Here is an 18,041-nt window from a genome sequence, read left to right as displayed (position 1 = left end):
ACGTGTTAGTGTTAAAAGAAGCTCCACACCAGTAGCCCAGGGACATGTCTTGGTGTTACTGTGGGTGTTACTATCTGAAGAGTTCTCTACACAATAGCCCAGGGACATGCGTTGGTGTTACTACCTCAAGAAGCTCTCCACACCAGTAGCTTCTTGAGATAGTAACACCACGACAAGTCTGTGGGCGAGGGTTGTGGTCTAACCTTACATTTCCATACTATACCTACTACACTAAGTTCATGGAATACTTACGAACTCCATGTGGTAGATACTACTGGCAGTACTCACAAGTTTGGAAAATGATGAAACATATACAACACAATCATTGGATAACTACAATGTTTATATCGGCATCATACAAAATATACATACAATATATACAAACTAAGTACAAAACTATTTGAAGACAAATATATGGACAAGGATCTAAGCAAAGAACATATATCAAACATCAAAAATTGATTTGAGAGGGGCAGTCTGATAGATTCACTGTTGGTGCGCCCTCACACAATGGCCAATCCCTCGTAATGAGAAGACCAATGAAAGCATAACAACATGATGTATCTATACACAGGCCAAGGAGGGGTTTATTGAAGTTTTTCATTGACAGAATTTGTTGTTTTTTTAAAATATTTTTTTCCATTCTTTGTAAAAGCTAAGTAACCATATCAAAGGCAAAACAGCTGAAACCTTTATAAAGCATATACATCTGTAAGTAAACATTATTCCTAAAAAAAAATAATATTTCAATTTTAATTTTTCTTTGTACACTACATTCTGGTAAATGCATATATACTGAGAATATGGAAAATATCTTTTCAAATCCACCAGTTATTATACAAGTTGTTAGATAAGCTTTAATAGCCAACTATTCGAACTCAAATTTTGGAAAATAACCCCAAAATTATGATTCATGATTAAACCAATATGTTGTTTAAAAACATAATGAAAGTGACAAATTTATTTTGTAATCATTTGTTCAAGGGATAGTTCTAAGTTAGGTTGACCTATCTGCTACATCCTCAAGAAAATTAAGTACATTTTTCATTTTTCACGTATAATTTATCAAAATTGATAAATTTGCATCATACTCCTAAGTTTATGGAAATCACCCACCCCCACCCACCCACCCCCTATGATCTTGTTACAAACTTGTTTTTTTAGGTTGGGCAGGTGATAAATCGTATGTGCATGTATGTATACTATAGATAAAGTTCATTACATTTTCAAAAACACAACAGAAAGCTAAAATAAATGTTTTTGTGCAATTATCACAAGAAATCGCCAATCAGTGTTGCTGATAAATGTCTGAAAACTGTATTGATTAAAGTCATGACAACACTTAAAAAAAGAAATTTGTACGTAGTCAGGAAAATGAATTGATAAAGTATAGCAATGAATCGTGAAAATTTGAAGAAAAAAAATAATGTGTAGTACGAGAAATGATCAAAGAAAACAACAGATAATAAAAAAAAACCTCGAAAAAAAAAACGCTTGTACTCTAAATGTTACATACGTTGCATTCCTGGCTTACAAATCTTCAGTTCAGTGATACATGATTACATTTCAAATATGTGACTTTCAAAATTTTTTTGTAATAGTCATGACTTATTCATTTATTTCATCACTTGTAAATTCAAGTGATAGAACTTCTAACAAATATACGAGGGGCAAGTATAACATCCAGCTTTTAAAAAAAACAAAACACATTTAGTACACATTGTTTGACCTGAAGAATTGGGAAGCCACTAAAGAAGGTTTCATCATAATTTGTTCAAATTTCACTTGCATATTCAATCCTCTGCCAATCAGCATTTCTCACTATAGAAATTTCACTTGCATATACACAACTCCGGCAAAACGGGAAAATGGAAAGAAATGGGCATAGTTACGATGTGAAATCAAAAATATAACACAGGCACTACAATAATGATTTACAACAACAACCACTCATGTAGTGTCATGTCTACATTATATCTTGAAAGAAAATTCAAGTTTCATGTAGAAAATGCTTCAGTTTTTAAAATCAGAAATATCACTTCATATATGTAACAATTGTGTTTGCATAAAGTCACATGTATTCCATCTATTGCGTGCTGTGAACTCAGAGAGAAAATAGACTACACGTAAATCAAGATCTTTATGTTGCATTTGTTGTTACATTTCAGGTAATTAAACTCTAGTAAATTGTTGCTATTGCATTTCAAGTGGCAGGTACAGCCCACAAAAACATAGTTGAAACAAAAATACAGAAAATGTGGAGCCTCTACACGAGTCCCTTGTCACAATATGACATATATGTACATATAAAGTATATAAAGAGTATGACAGATCCAATAAATATGAACTTATTGCAGCATATACTGAAATTACAGTACTGGGAGGGATCAGCTTTACTTATTATTGTCTTAACTCCGCTCTAACAATTTAGAATTCATTAGGAACAACGCTATCAATTCTAAAGTCACTGTCTCATTTAATAGAAGAAAGGCTTTAGTGAATCAAGGCACTAGTGAATAGATATTAGTATGTCACAAGGAGATAGGAAACAGAAACTATTTTATACAGGAGTCATTTCTGATAACTCTATGTTTGGTATGCACACTGATCTGAATTGAACATAATCTGTAATCGTTGAAAGATATTAGCTGCAGTGTTGCAGCCACAAGTTTGTAGCTTTTGTCTGAATCTTATGGACATCACCAACATTGTCAAAGTGTGACAGGAAATACAGTACAACCTTTCCCTATCTACCACCAGTTTTGCTGTCAGGTGACAATCCCACAGGGTGGTCACCTGACTGGAAAGCACTAAATGTTGATGATTTCCAAGTGATTACATAGACAGCTTCCAACTACTGCCTCTCACGCTAACGAAGTAATAAACATAATGCTCAAAAGTTGTGATGGTTTCCTGTACTTCCAATCCATAAACAAATACCTGGGTACTAATCTATCAAAACAAGTGTGATTATGGACAATCTGACTTTAAAAGGACCCATATGTCACAAATATGTTATGAAATCAATGTTAAAGATTTGATGTAACTGATGAGCATTTCTGGATAAGCCATTTCACAATAACTATTAAATCATATGCAGGCACAATGTATGCATTTTTTTTTCAATATTGAATGGCTGGCAGGATGTCTTGGTTGAAGGTAACTTTTCAAGGTGGGGGGTTGTATGTCTCTCTACTACATAAATCTAATGCTTTCTGGAATGATGTATTCCGTTTCATCAGTTTCAATTCGTTGTGTTCTCTACCTTCAATCGTATTCAGGTATGCCTAAATCTAGTCTGAGTTGATCCATCAGCTTACGCATACGGCGCTGTAAAAAATAAGTAAAAAAAAGAAGAAGAAGATTTTAATCATAATTGATAGATTATGCATGTCAAAATGTATCCATTCAATCTAGAGTTCTTCCTCAGTTTGATTTCTTCTTATCCCAATAGACATCATTCACAGATACACATGCTTTACAGCACACATCAGGATACAACATACACACACTGAACACACAATACCAAGTACTGTTAGTAAACATATGGCTTTAAGTAGTACTTCATTTTTTTCCTTTGGATTGTATCCTGCTGTGTGGTGTTGATAAGTGCTACTATGTAAGCGAATTTATAAACATGATAAAGAGAAGATTTTTTGCATTTTCAAAGCCAGTTTTAATTATCCATCACGCTATAAAACATTCTGATCACAGGCATCTTTATATGGTAATCTAGCCATGTGTAATTGTTCTCTACGATTGCTTTCTAACGTAGAGTCAAATGGACAAATTCTATTGATAATCTAGCTAAAAATTGGTAGTATATCTTACCTCTTCCAGCTGGCCTCTCTTCCTCTCCACATGTTTATCAAAGATTTGTGTGAGTACCCTGTTAGAATAGATCCCTCTATTTAACACATCAGTTGTGACATCAGTGACAAACTCTAGGTACTTCAGTTCATCCTCCCTGATAGTGAAAATAATATTTTCTGGTTACTGGTATAACATTACACGGATGTGCTAATGTTGAGATTTTATTCACTGCAAAACATTTTATCTTGTTGACTATTGATCAATACAGTTGGATGGGGATTTTACTTTTGCTGAGTCAGTGATTTTTCTACTACCAACTTGTCTTGTGTGTGTGTGTGTGTGTGTGTGTGTGTGTGTGTGTGTGTGTGTGTGTGTGTGTGTGTGTGTGTGTGTGTGTGTGTGTGTGTGTGCGCGCGCACATGTATGTGCACATGTTTCTATTCAGTTTGTTTTTCCTTGAATTCAATATACAACTGGACAGTGTAAAAGTGAAAACAAGCACATTACTTACTCTTCTTTGAGCCTCATTGAATTCAGTCTCCTTGTGAACCTATGACTGAATAGAAGAAAAACATACTTTACTTGTGGTATATGAACACATCAAAAACTCAAAATATGAACTGGTACTAATAATGTCACCATTCAGGTAAGGGATAAGTCAAAACTGATACTGATTCCAGATAGGTTGTAAGATCATACAAACAAATTAAGCTAGACTAATTACCTGGAGTATGGTCTTGGTTCAGTTTTCATTTGGCCGTAATCGTCAGCATCAGAGTGCATTGTTGTAAATGGCCTTGTACTGTTGAATCTATCAGGTGACTGATCTCTCAGTGTTGACTCAAACACGCTGTCAGTCATGTATTCACTGACACCAGTTTCATTGAGTTTCATAGCAGCCACACGTCTGGCTTGGTCTTCCACCCATTTATCATGGTCTCTCTCACGTCGAACTACATCATCATCACTATCAAGTTTCATAGTTTGCATTTGGCTTGAAGTATTTCGATCTTGAACCCACTTGGCATGGTCTTCGTCTCTCTTTATTTTCAAAGTTGGCACAAGTCCTCTTTTCGTCTTCTCTATGTCACTGAATCTCATGGTTGTATTCAGTACCATATTTGTACTTGCAGTTCTGAAATACCCCAAAAATACATGTAAACACTTAAACACTTCAGAATTTTCAACATAGGAATGTTACTGTAGTCTGTTTATGAAGACTTTCAATCTCCAGCCACACATTTCACGTTGTCTAGACAAAAATTATACAAAATGCACAACATGGTTTGATTTGGAGAATTGCAAGGACTGAACTACGTGTGTAGTAATTGGTAACTTAACCAATCACTGGGGTTGAGTTTGGAGGTGTACCACAAATGAGTGTGCCTACCTCAAAAATGACTTTTACTTTCTGATAAACATTAACATTTTGATATTATATGATTGAGAAAGATGACAAATTATGTTCAAAAGTTTGACAGACATTTCCGATGACTATTGTTTACAGTGTATTTTGCTGGCAGTGTTAGAACCATTCTAGTTGTACTGACGACACATCAGCTGTAATACAAACGTTGTGACGCTCCCCCCCCCTCACCAAATACTTACCTTTCTTGCTCACCATTGTACTCAGGATAGGAATCTTTAGTTGTTAAAAGATCTTGATCTTTATTTGCACTTTTCCTTCTGGGTGGATTATAATTTTTCGATTGTGCAATCTTAGATTGTGCTTCCCTTTTCAGTGTTCTAGGTGTATGGGGTTTGGCCGGCTCCTTAAACTTGTGTTTGGACGTATCCAATAAATCCATCTGGTCCCATTTCTTTGTTTGCACTTGGTAGTCATCCTGGTGTGCTTTCATCGTCCTCTGCTGCCAGTCTGGAGGGATGTAAGACCTTGAAGTTGTAACCCTTGGGGTTCTGTATGCACTGGGTGAGTTTTTTGTATCGTCTATGATTTCATTGACCAGATCATAGTCATAGTCAGTAAGCTAAGGACAGGAAGGAAATAACAAAATAAGGAACAAAGAAATCTATAACTTTTCAAGTATTAAATGTCAGAAAATGTATGTACAGTGGATATATTGTGGCTGGATAATTGAAACCTGGTGTTTATCACCTTACAGAAAGTACACAAAATTTTAATAAAATACTTCAAAACTGGTAAACAGAGAAATATGTTTTGTTCATCATCGAATTTAGGTTTCCAAAGTCTATTATGCATCTTAGAATCATGTGTTTTCTAGATAACAAGACTCAAAGTGATCTACTCACTCTGTCTTCGTTTAATTCATCTCTTATTCTTCCCGTCCTTGGTGGTGTATAGTCACGTGAACTTGCCCTTGAACTTGCCCGAGAGCTCATCCTTGACACTCTTTCAAGGTGTTTTCGCTTGTGCTGGTCTCGTACTGTAAAATGTAAATGTATGAATAGAGGAGTGAGAATCTGTCTGCTGATTGTATTAGGTAACATTACCACTTATATTTGTTTATGGCTTTCTGTAGGCCACTGTAACATGTAAGTCACTTAAGTTTCTTGCACTTATGGAATACACTTTGACCAAAAATGATAATACCTACGTTATCATTAAGTTATCTGTAGATAAGTGACCAGAAATGGAGCACACATATCCTTGACTGAATAACATGATAAGAGTAGTTCTGACAGTACAAAATATTCTTCAACTTACACTTTGTGCTAATAGCCATGGACTTTGGCGGTGTGGTATCTACAACAGCTGCAAGCAAACAAAAAGAAGATATTAAAATAAACCATCAGGATGAACATGCCAGTACTTTTCTAATCCCTTTGTCTCATTCTGTTTTGATAAGTCGTCTCAGTACCTGCGATAGCATTTTATCTCATGCTAGAGGGTCAAAATAGAACAAGAACTTGGTTGACTTATTCTCACACATGCCTGCTTATAGTAATGCATGTGGAGTGAAAGTTATGATGTCGACCAAGAAATCAAAAGTTCATTATTTTTCATGATGTGCCTTGGCAGTAATATTCTATTTCAGGTACCAAGAATTGAGGTGTGACTGTAATTGAAACATAGTGATTCATTATAACAATTAACAAGCTTAATAAAGTACAATTAACAAAGTTTATTATTATCTTCTCTTCAGGATGCATGATCATTTTGTTACACATTCATATTATTCTTAAAATGAAATGTAAAGTTTTGTATTGCGGGGATAAAGCTTGTAACAGAGATTTCATTTGCTGTCAGTAACTTGTCAGCACTTTACATGTATGTACAGTTGTGACTGTAGCAACTGAATTGGTTTACATGCAAAGTTCATAGCAATCAGCAGAATTACTGGTGTTGTCATCCATTTACAATGTTTCTCTCTCCAAAAATAAAGCTGACATTTTCAAACAATTACTCAAACCTTACAAAATCAAAGACTAACTTCTTTAGAGGAAAATGACTACCCATTTCTGCAAACCAGACCGTTTCATTTTTTTCTTGAGTTTAGTGTTGCCATAAAGAGAACATTAATATACAACAGTGGACTATAACAATAACATCCCGTTCCGCCACCAACCAGTATTTCAATGTGAACAGTTATGAATTGTCTAAACACTAACTACAAATTCCATTTTATGCATACAATGCTGTGGAAGGGAAAACTTCTGGATGTACTTTTGACATCTTACCTTTGGCACTTGTAATTCTCCTGTAATGTGATGTCATTTGATCTTGAAGTAAATACTGACCAGTAAGTCTTGTTGTCGTTGGAGCCAGTGCTGTGAAATAATGGAATTCTAAGTGAAATTTTGTATATGGTGCAATATTTAGTACTACAATGAAACATATGGTGCATGGTGGTGCATTTGCATATAAAGTCACGCTGTTGAAATTTATTTTATTCATGTAGAATTTTATAATACATACAAATACTTTTGATAATTTGTAAATATGTATGGCTTTGAAACATTTGTATTGCTGAAGTTCTCAGATGAGATCACATAATAAATGACAAAACATTTGATGAAAATGGTTCACTCTGTACTCTGTGTGATTTAACTTTCAGGTGAATATATGCAGTACGGAACAAATGTTGTATGTGTCTGTACAACTGAACGTGAACTTGAAGACAAAACATATCTGCTAATATCTGAACTTTGACAATTATTAAAAATAAGCAGTGACACCTGCAACACACTCATGCGAGTGAAATTATCAAAATAAATAAATTAATTAATTAAAATAAGCACAACAACATAATAATCAAAATAATTCTCATATCTAGTACAAGAGAAATACATGTACAATTCTATAACATTTGAAGCACAATTCCTCTACCTAGAGGGCCTGGGCCTGTATTTTTATAGGAAACTTACAATTATGGTAACATTAATCTACACAGCTGCACAGGACACATATTTTTTTCACATATAGCTTTCTACAAGATTCACAAGTGATGGTCAGATAGTGTGACAGTGACTTACCACTGCTTTTGAGGGCCATGTGGCCCTTGAATGGTCCTTTTAGCCCATAGGTGTCAACTGGCTGACCTGTTGATAACAAAAAAGATCCACTCAATATTAATAAATTACAGGTTGAAACCAAAGGTGGAAAAATTATAAGATAAGTCTACAATTCAATTCAATACGTTTATCGTGACTCATCCATATATAATGAGGAAATTTGTGTTTAGGCTCAAATACAATTTACACAAGTAGTTCAAGTACAATATACAAGATTACAAGTCTGTGAGTTTAAAATGGTCTTTTATGATAAAAAATGTGAATAACAGTAAAACTCCCAGCTTTGCTTAGACCATGGAGGTGTAAGGGGACCTCCATGTTTAGACAGACTGGGTCACACCTTCACCTTTGATTGTCTTGGACCAACATTTGGTAATCTGAGATATTGTAAAACAAATACTGGTGAAACTGAGAGAGACTTTACACGGAAGTAGGGGGGTGATGCTACCTAGCCACCATGGACTTTACAAAGAACGCAAAATGAAACTAAAACAATCAGTGGCTGTAAATTATCTATCTTCTTGGGTATGTATCATGAGAGCAAGAGGTGAGGTAGCTGCAATATCTGCAGCCTGGACTTTTCACAATGATTTTATTCATTCGTCTTTTAAAAGTTTTTGTTTTGATTTGTTTTTTAAATCTGTCGAAGTTTGCGTGAAAGGAGTATGTCATGAAATGGAGATGAAAACCTTACTGCAGCTGCACCTACAGGGCCAAATGAGTTTTCTCCATGAAAGTAAAATACTATGACATATGCCCTATCATAGGAACTCGAATCAATTTGGATGATTTAAAAAAACAATAATAAAAAAAAATAAAAAATTGTAGTAAGTATAACACTATAAGTATAACTCATACTATGATACTTACCCTACAATTTTTTTTTTTTTTAAATCATACAAATTGATTCGAGTGCCTATGTACCCTATCAAGCAATCACACTTTGATTTCACAACACTATAATATCAACAATTCTTGCCACCACGTACATACATCAATAGATTTCAATGCATATATATCGATTGATTTCCAGGTGGTTAACTTTATGCTCTCTTGTCCGTTCTATTTTTAGACGCAGACACCGACAGCTACAGGAATCAGGTCGAAATTGAATAATTCTATTACAGATTATTTGAGGCGGGTTTTAACTTCAATATTCTCACAAATTGACCCTAAAATTGGAAGAATGCTATACGTAACAACAGAAAGCGTCCCCGTTGCTATAGAAAAATCTTGGCCTTCCACTGAAGTTCCGGTAGAAACAGCTTGTGATCAATACTGACTGCGCCGTTATCGACCAATCGTAATATAGAGATAGTGTTTCGAACACTTACCATTTTGTCTGCCCTGCATGTTGATTCCCCCAACCATGGGGACTTGGTCTCGCATAAATATCAGGTATATTTACAGTTATTCTTTTTACAAATCCGCGGCGTCCTCATCCGCCATGTTGAATTTTTCTTGACACCTACCGAACATATTCAAATGTTAACTTGTTCTTGATTGGCTTAAAGTTTAAACCGCAGGACAATTTTGAAGATACTTTGAACATTTGCAATTGCTTACTATTGACTTTATCTGTTGGTAATGATGAGATCATATTTGATAAATGTTTGGACTTACAAAAATTATTGATATTCCTATCTTGGATAAAATAAATAGCGAATATTACTTGCAACACGACCTTCGCCGATTGACCAATCACATCACGCGTCAGACAAGTGCTAGGTGCGTTAATGGGCCTCAGTTTGGGGATGGCTGCCTCGTTTTGAGTAAGAGTTCGTCGCCCCCTTACGATTACAACCAGGCGGTCGTAAATGTGTTTATTTCAAATCAGAATATAAAGTCTTCAACTTTTTTTTTTGAAAATAGAAGATATTTGATATGTCAAAAAGAAAAGCAACGTAGAAGAAATGTATTGAGATAGCGTTTTTTGAACGATCAATACAATGTTACATGTAAATTATTATAATGACGTGTATATTGAATAAGATTTTCCATATAAAACTTAAAAGGCAAAAATGTTTCCGATACATGACTTCAGAATATACGGTAGGTACGTCGGAGCTTTATTTTTTATTTTTTCGCTGACAAAATGCATTGACCCAAAGACCAGATACTTCTTGGTCACAATACTGCAGTAATACTTTGATGAGGTGTTGCACAATAATATTATTACTGTGAAGACAATCATTATATAAATCTATATGCGAAGTAGATAAACGCAGTAAGCTTATGCACACTTTATTGTACAAATTCAACTTACATTTTTGAAAGATTTGATTTGTCTGGAATGGGATTTTTAAAAAGAATTGACCAAAGAAACTTTGGGAAGAAAATTTACACAGAAATAAAAGTAAGTTCTCACCATTTTAGCTTTTTTGAATATAAAAAAAAGATACTTATATTATGGTCGGCAGCTGCTTCAGGAGCTTAAACTAGGGTCGGTCAGGCTACGCTACCAGAAACACAATATTTTTTTTTGTATTTGGACTATTAAAAAAGAAAGGAAAAGTATAGGAGGGAAAGAAAAAATGAACATCAGTGTTATTTTAATGAATTGGTAAAAACATCTAGTTTAATTCAGTAAAAACCATAACATGGGTATATATATATTTCTAAATATCTTCCCACACATATTTGGCAATATTATATCACTACATTAAATTGCCAAAATTCTTTATATGCGGTTTATTATAGTTCAATCAAACATTGACAGATTGTATCTTGGCAAAAGGAATACAGTAATAATAATTACATTCATAAGGTATAAATATTTGTCTGAGTACTTGTACTTTAAACCGTACATATTTGATGTACCATGACCTCAAATTTCCACTTCTTTGTGGAAGGTTTTGCTGAAAAAGAAAACTGAATGATTCTTTCCAAAAATAAGGAAATTTCGACAAAATATTCCCAAGCAAGCTTTGGATTTATAAAGCTATCCAGTATATCTATAAATATAATACTGAGAGAAAAAAAGAGAGACAAAATTGAAAATATTTATTGTTCCTGTGTATATTCCTGAATACACTAAAACCAAACAGTTGCATACAAAGTACTGTATCTTTTTACAGGAGTGGGAGTGGCTTAATACTACATGTCAATCTTGTTGGTATTTGCAGCTATCAGGTTTATGTTAACGGTGTCTGTAATGTCAGGCATGCAAGATAATCAACAACACTAAAAACCAAGCTGCAAATTGATACTGGGTTCAGACATGACTCCAGGATAAGTCTCTCAATGACCTCATTATGTGTTTTTCAACATGTAGACTATTACTGGGGAACATGACTAAAATATTTTATGAGGATCTTCACACTACTTGTATAACTGCCTTGCTTGTAGTTTGTATGTATGTATGTATGTATGTATGTATGTATGTATGTATGTATGTATGTATGTATGTATGTATGTATGTATGTATGTATGTATGTATGTATGGATGTATGTGTGTGTGTGTGGGGGGGGGGGACTGATTTTACATAACTATAATATTTATTATTCATTATAATACAAATACTAAATTTTGGGAAAGCCAAGCTTTTATGCATTCAACTGTGCACACAGTGCCAGAAGACAATTTGTAATGTCACACTGATGGCATTTGCTGATGATAATATTATATTAGAATAATTTAATCGAGGTTGTTTAAGAATATACACCCAGATAATGGACGAACACAACACATATGGAGAAAATAGAATACACTGCAAACAGTAGCAACTGTGCTGATTACCATTTTGGTCACGTTACTGACATAAGCAATAAGTAGTGTGATATGGATTTAGCTATTAAACTGAGGCAGCAAAGCATGAGTGAAATGTCTTGGCCTGAAACAAGTTACTGTTTATTGTATTATACCCAGATAAAATATATACTCTGCTTGTGCCATGTTAATGTCAATGTATGTAAATAATTTTTAAGCATTCACTCCATACATACACTACCTGACCACCCAGATCTATTCATTTATCTGGATTTTCAGTGAAGATCTCAAGGAAATGAGGTATATATGCAAAAATACTGATGTAATTGGGAACTGATTTCTGAAAAGCACCGTCTAAAAAATCCACAATTTATGTCTACAGATAACCTTATCAATGTGTTCTACTTGTTAGTTTGTCAAGAGAATAACTGAATTAAGCTTCACATAGTCACATTTTCCATGACCTTAAACCCAGCCACAGCAATTAACCACAGCAATTATCCACTGGAAAAAAGATGCAGTTGCACATCAAAAAATATTTTAAAATCTCGCTATCTTTCCCCCCAAGAAATGAGACAATATATAATGTAGACGAATAAATAAATGAATACTTGCTAGAGAGAAGAATTTTACTGTTCACTAAAACAAAAACAGAAAATAATTAAAATTCCAGTTGCATAATTTATGATCATATTTACAGGTGTTACGTGTCAAATATGTATTGCTAATCAAATTATAGCAAAACTGTTGGAAAGTGAAAATTACCAACTGAGCTTGATTTATTGATGGATATAACATAGAAAGACACAAGCCATTAAAATGCTACACAGAAATAATTGCTAACTGGTTTCAAAGGAATCAGAAAAGTAATTGCTTTGGAAACACATGACATGGTTTATTAGAATATGTCTGGTTTCCTTAACTTTACAATTATTAATGATACGGTTATCAGGATTTGTTTTGTGTGTCCCTTAAACTTCACAATTGGGAGTAAACAGAGCTCTGCATGCACAACAACACATTTAGTAATTGATCTAATTTACCTGTGATGATTACAATTTTATCATGATCAATACTTCATTTGATGTGAAATTTTCCACATCAAAGTAGTCACCCTGCTTGTAAGCTCTTCTCAGTCTTATACCTTCAGAACACCATCATATTTATCAACAACTAAAAAAAGTTGTTTTTGTTCCGGTTACCCGACCCCACCTAGTTTTTCATGCCGACCCTAAACTTTTTTTTTAAGTATTCAAGATTTAGGAAATAATTAAATCGAGAAAATTGTGAAGTCTCGCAAGAAATAGTGGATGCGGTGACATCAACTGAAAAAGACATATAATATAAAACTGTTCTTCCAATCTGCAATGGCTGTACATCTGATGAGAAGAAACCAATAACACAGACACCATATGCAAAACAACGGAAAACATATCTATCTGAACTAGACACTCACATATGAAAAAAAAAATGTAGAAATAAAATATAAAATCTACTTATTTCACCTATTCTAAATTGAATGTAATCAGAACTACACAATTTTTGTTTTTTACGCCTAATACTCATATAAATTTTTGGGCTTGTTTTAGGGAAATGAATTCATGCCTTTGTAGGATTTAGCTCCCCTTTAATACTGAACTCAATAGAATTTGTATCCCTGGCAATAATCAATTGAAAAAAACTCTGACTTAATTAATAATTCAAATATTTCTGTTGATGCTATAAATAATACATTTTTAAGAGTTAAAAAATATAATTAACTTATCAAGCTACACAAGTCAACAAGAGTTAAAGGGACACAAGCTGAATTTATTGGCTTTTTTCAGACTCAAGTGAAAATAAAAACCACATTCCTGGATAATGTTATCAATGCATGTCTTCTATAACATTATGATTGTCTTCTGGCATTTTTAGAACAGCTGATTGCAGAGTATGGATTTCCTGAACATTTTTTTGATACGTATGATAAAATACGTCATCGGATCATTTATGGGTTATATCTTGATATCAGGTTTGAGTTCAGTCAATAGGGAACTTGCAAAACCACCATGTTGAATGTTGCATCATGGGACATGCGATAATAAATACTAATCATTTAGTAATATAAGCAATATTGTTGCATTGTTTGTAACCACAAATAAATTCATAGTTACCCTGACCATTGTGGGGGGGGGGGGGGGGGGGGGGTTATTTTATTGATAGCTCCAGATTACATATTACAATAACCACAGATAATCCAACAGTCCTTTGCGTCTGAGCATGCTCAGTCTGGATTGCAAGTTCCCTACTGCAAGTGCTGGTTAAGTGTACTTCATCAGTAAGTACAATACCTCGAGTACCTTTTTACATATGCAGCAAAAATCTATGCCCAAATTTGGGCCCAAATACATATAAACTCAGCTTGTGCCCCTTTAATAGTGTTTAATTTCCAAATTGGATTATTAGATAAAATACACTGTGTAATGAGAATTTAATACCTGCATTACTAAAATATAGTAATTGCAGCTTTTAATATGTCCTGACACACAAATATCAGCATAGATACATGAATTTTACAAGCAAATATACCCAAAACATGTGAATGATTTATAGGCCTAATAAAAAAAATTGTGTGGTTCTGGTTACGCTCAATTTTAGAATATCACATACAGTGTAGGGGTATGTAGATTTTTTATTTTATTTTATTATATTTTTTTTTTCTGTGCGAGTGTCTAGTTCAGATTTTCCATTGTTTTCCAAATGGTCTCTGTGTTGTTTGTTTCCTATCATCAGATGTATAGCCATTACAGATTGGAAGAACAGTTTTAAAGTGTCTTTTTATGGTGATGGCAGTTTCTACATCTAGTATTTCTCATGAGACTTCACAATTTTTGCAATTTTTGCAATTTTTTTCTCAAATACAAAAAAAAGAGTAAAGGTTTGCAGTGAAATACTAGGTGGGGTCGGTTAACCGGAACCAAACAATTATTTGTTTAGGCCCTAAATAAAACTGCTCTAAGGCTTAATAAAAAAATTGTTTGGTTCCAGTTAACCGACCCCACCTAGTTTTTCATGCCGACCCTAAACTTATTTTTACATATTTGAAAAAACAAAATTGCAAAAATTGTAAAGTCTGGCTAGAAATAGTGGATGTGGAAACTGAACTTAAAAACACAATATACAACTGTTCTTCCAATCTGTAATGGCTGTACATCTGATGAGAAGAAACCAATAACACAGAGACCATATGGAAAACAATGGATAACATAACTACCTGAACTAGACACTCACATATGAAAAAAAAATATTTAAAAAAGATAAAATAAGAAATGTACCTACCCCACCTATTCTAAAATTGAGCGTAATGAGAACCACACAATTTTTTTTGTTGGGCCTAATCACAAATAATTATTTTTTTTTATACTCCTGGGAGCAGACAGGTGAAAATCTAACAATTGAAAGCCTTCATTAATATTTATCATTTTGTGATCATGCAGTTTACAGGCGGTGAGCACTTTCTTCTTTGGTCAAATATGGTTGTAGGCAATCTAAGTCAGATGATACACTGTAATGCATTTTTCAGTCATAATGCACAAGTACCTACAATGAATGGACCTGAAGCAAGATGTCACAAAATTTGAATATTTGATAAAGTGGGCCAAATTGGTTTGTTCAAACCAGATGTGTCATTAATTTTTACTCAGTTTTAATGGAGGTAAAAATTGTGGACAGAGGGGACTCGTTGTAGAGTTTCTCCCCTCTTTCCTCATACCCCCCTTTCCTGGTATTTTTAAGATACGTCCGAGATAGAATCTGGAAAGTCAAGATTAGGTATGTAGGAGGCGCTGGTTAGCTCCATAGATCTATATAGTAAGCATTCTTTCACAATAACTAGAGAACTAAAGCTCTCTGGCTTGACATTGTGTAAATTGCTCGGAGTATGTTGAGCCAGGTAGCCAAGTCTCTGGGATATTTTGCATGGGCTGTTGTTACTCTCTAAATGCTTTCAGTGTTTTTATACCTTGAAAGACATACACATAACTTAAGATGAAATCCAAATTCTGTAAATATCATATGAAGAAATAGGAGTCATAGAGAAACATATCTTCAGTGAAAAAAAATTAAAAGATACTGTGCAAAAAATTATGTACTTGATGGGTATTCTTACCCTGAAATTTATGTTAATTTTCAAAATTTAGTAACGTGCAAAATACAGTTACAAAACACATGATTGTTGCATTCTGTAGTATGGGTCAACAACAACAAACAAGAACAAATTCAGCGAAAAAGAGATACTGTGCAAAATATTATGTATCTGATGGATATTCTTACAAAACACACTATTTTTGCATTCTGTAGTACAGGTCCAAATCCACCCCTGTAAAATAATGGTGCTGTCCTTACAAGAGAACACATGGGTTGTGTAGATAAACAGTCTGTTGTAGAACCTGTACATTCCTCCACTGTGTTACACTGTGTTGCTAAACAACGTGGTTGATGATCACTCCTCCATTAAGTTACCCATATGTCATGTTGTCAGCTCTGACCAAGAGAGAGATAAAAAGTGTCGCAGAATCCTCTATAACTCTCATCCAGACTGTTTAATGTTCAAACTTTAATTCTTACTCTGAGACCTACTTGACAAACTGAAGCCAGCAGCCATCCAATGGTAAGTATTGTTTAACGATATCTTCTTGCTGAACAGATGTGATGTCGTATTGATAGGAAAGAAGTATCATATTTTGGATTCTGCTGTACTATTGTGATGTAGTTACTACATAGTATGTTGTCATTACATAAAACATATCAGACAAGCATGAACATTGCAGACATACAGAGCTGTCATTTTTGTTTTATTTTTACTTTATTTCATATATGTAACCTGGCATGTTTAGAGTGGAGCTAGACAAGGGTTTAGATGTTTTCCATTTTTTCTACTCATGTCTAAAAAATAGACAATTTTAATAAAGGGGTGGATTCCTTAACTGCAAGTGTGAAAAAGAAGAAATCATAGGTTATTGGCAGAGAGACTCTTTTAGAAATGTTCATGTGAAAAAGATGAAAATATTAATACTACTTGTTGAATGAGAAAGCTAAACGTCGTTAAGGAGGGATTAGACCATTTTCTACTCGTATTGTGTGAAAAAAGAAGAAAGTTACAAACCACCAGTACACTGTACATGTGTCAATCCTATCAGAAATGTCATGATCAATTCAAATGTAATGTAATTCCTAGTAGTATTTCAATCATGAAACTATGTGTTCCAACAGATTGTGTTTGAACGTATCCTGCCTTCTAAATTTACACACTACTAGTTATGACTATTAAATCCTAAAAAGTACTAATGACGCCATTGTTTGGATATTGCACAAATGTGTTTACTTTAAAATATGCAAATTATTAATTTTATTATGCAAGCAATACCTTGCTAAAATTGAATGCCTTAAAATATGCAAATAACTAACTATATTATGCAAGCAATTCCTTGTTCACATTGAATGCCTTTAAAATATGCAAATTACTAACTTTAGTATGCCAGCAATACTTGTTCAAATCAAGTGCCCCCGTTGCAGTTTTGTTCGGAGCTGCTAGAATTTGTTTTCACTACAGACCAGAAGGATGTTATATTAATCCTTTTACTTTCAATGCCTAGAGAAGTTCAGTTTTACAAATTATGGTAAAAATAGCTCCCTCTTACATTCTACAAAACAAATAATGGTCATTTGCTTGTTGTACAATAGCATTTTTGATAACATTTCTTTCATATGTAAAAAGGGTACTTTTAACAGATTATATAGAAAATAAATCAAGATTATGAAGAACACTAGACATCAAATTACGATTCTCAATCTTTATTTTGAACTTGTAAAATTTACAAACACTAAAAAGGTAAATTAAAAACACGTTATGGATTTCCCTTGTCCATCCTTTAGAAGGCTTAATTTGAATATTTCTTCAACTCTACTCATTACACTTACCGTACGTACTGAAGAATGACATTTTCATCAAGCAAAGTAGAGTGTGAAATATAGACAATTACAATGA

The 18,041-nt window shown here is 33.8% G+C and overlaps 1 protein-coding gene across 1 annotated transcript; it reads right to left on the bottom strand.

Moving 5' to 3' along the window:
• Positions 1 to 1,148: 1,148 nt before the first annotated feature.
• LOC144452983 (spermatogenesis-associated protein 7 homolog) lies at positions 1,149 to 9,994 on the bottom strand. Its single transcript, XM_078144234.1, has 11 exons — positions 9,931 to 9,994; positions 9,642 to 9,775; positions 8,269 to 8,334; positions 7,474 to 7,563; positions 6,500 to 6,547; positions 6,085 to 6,218; positions 5,422 to 5,801; positions 4,538 to 4,948; positions 4,325 to 4,369; positions 3,832 to 3,967; positions 1,149 to 3,330 (listed from the first exon to the last, which is right to left on the bottom strand). The coding sequence occupies exons 2-11, from the start codon at positions 9,694 to 9,696 to the stop codon at positions 3,268 to 3,270; spliced, it is 1,428 nt and encodes a 475-aa protein (XP_078000360.1). The 5' UTR covers positions 9,697 to 9,775; positions 9,931 to 9,994; the 3' UTR covers positions 1,149 to 3,267.
• Positions 9,995 to 18,041: the final 8,047 nt, after the last annotated feature.

This window comes from Glandiceps talaboti, chromosome 2, assembly GCF_964340395.1.
Source record: "Glandiceps talaboti chromosome 2, keGlaTala1.1, whole genome shotgun sequence".
Classification (NCBI taxonomy): Eukaryota; Metazoa; Hemichordata; class Enteropneusta; family Spengelidae; genus Glandiceps; species Glandiceps talaboti.
Note: the sequence above shows the minus strand (reverse complement) of the source record. Positions and strands in the feature narration are given on the sequence as shown.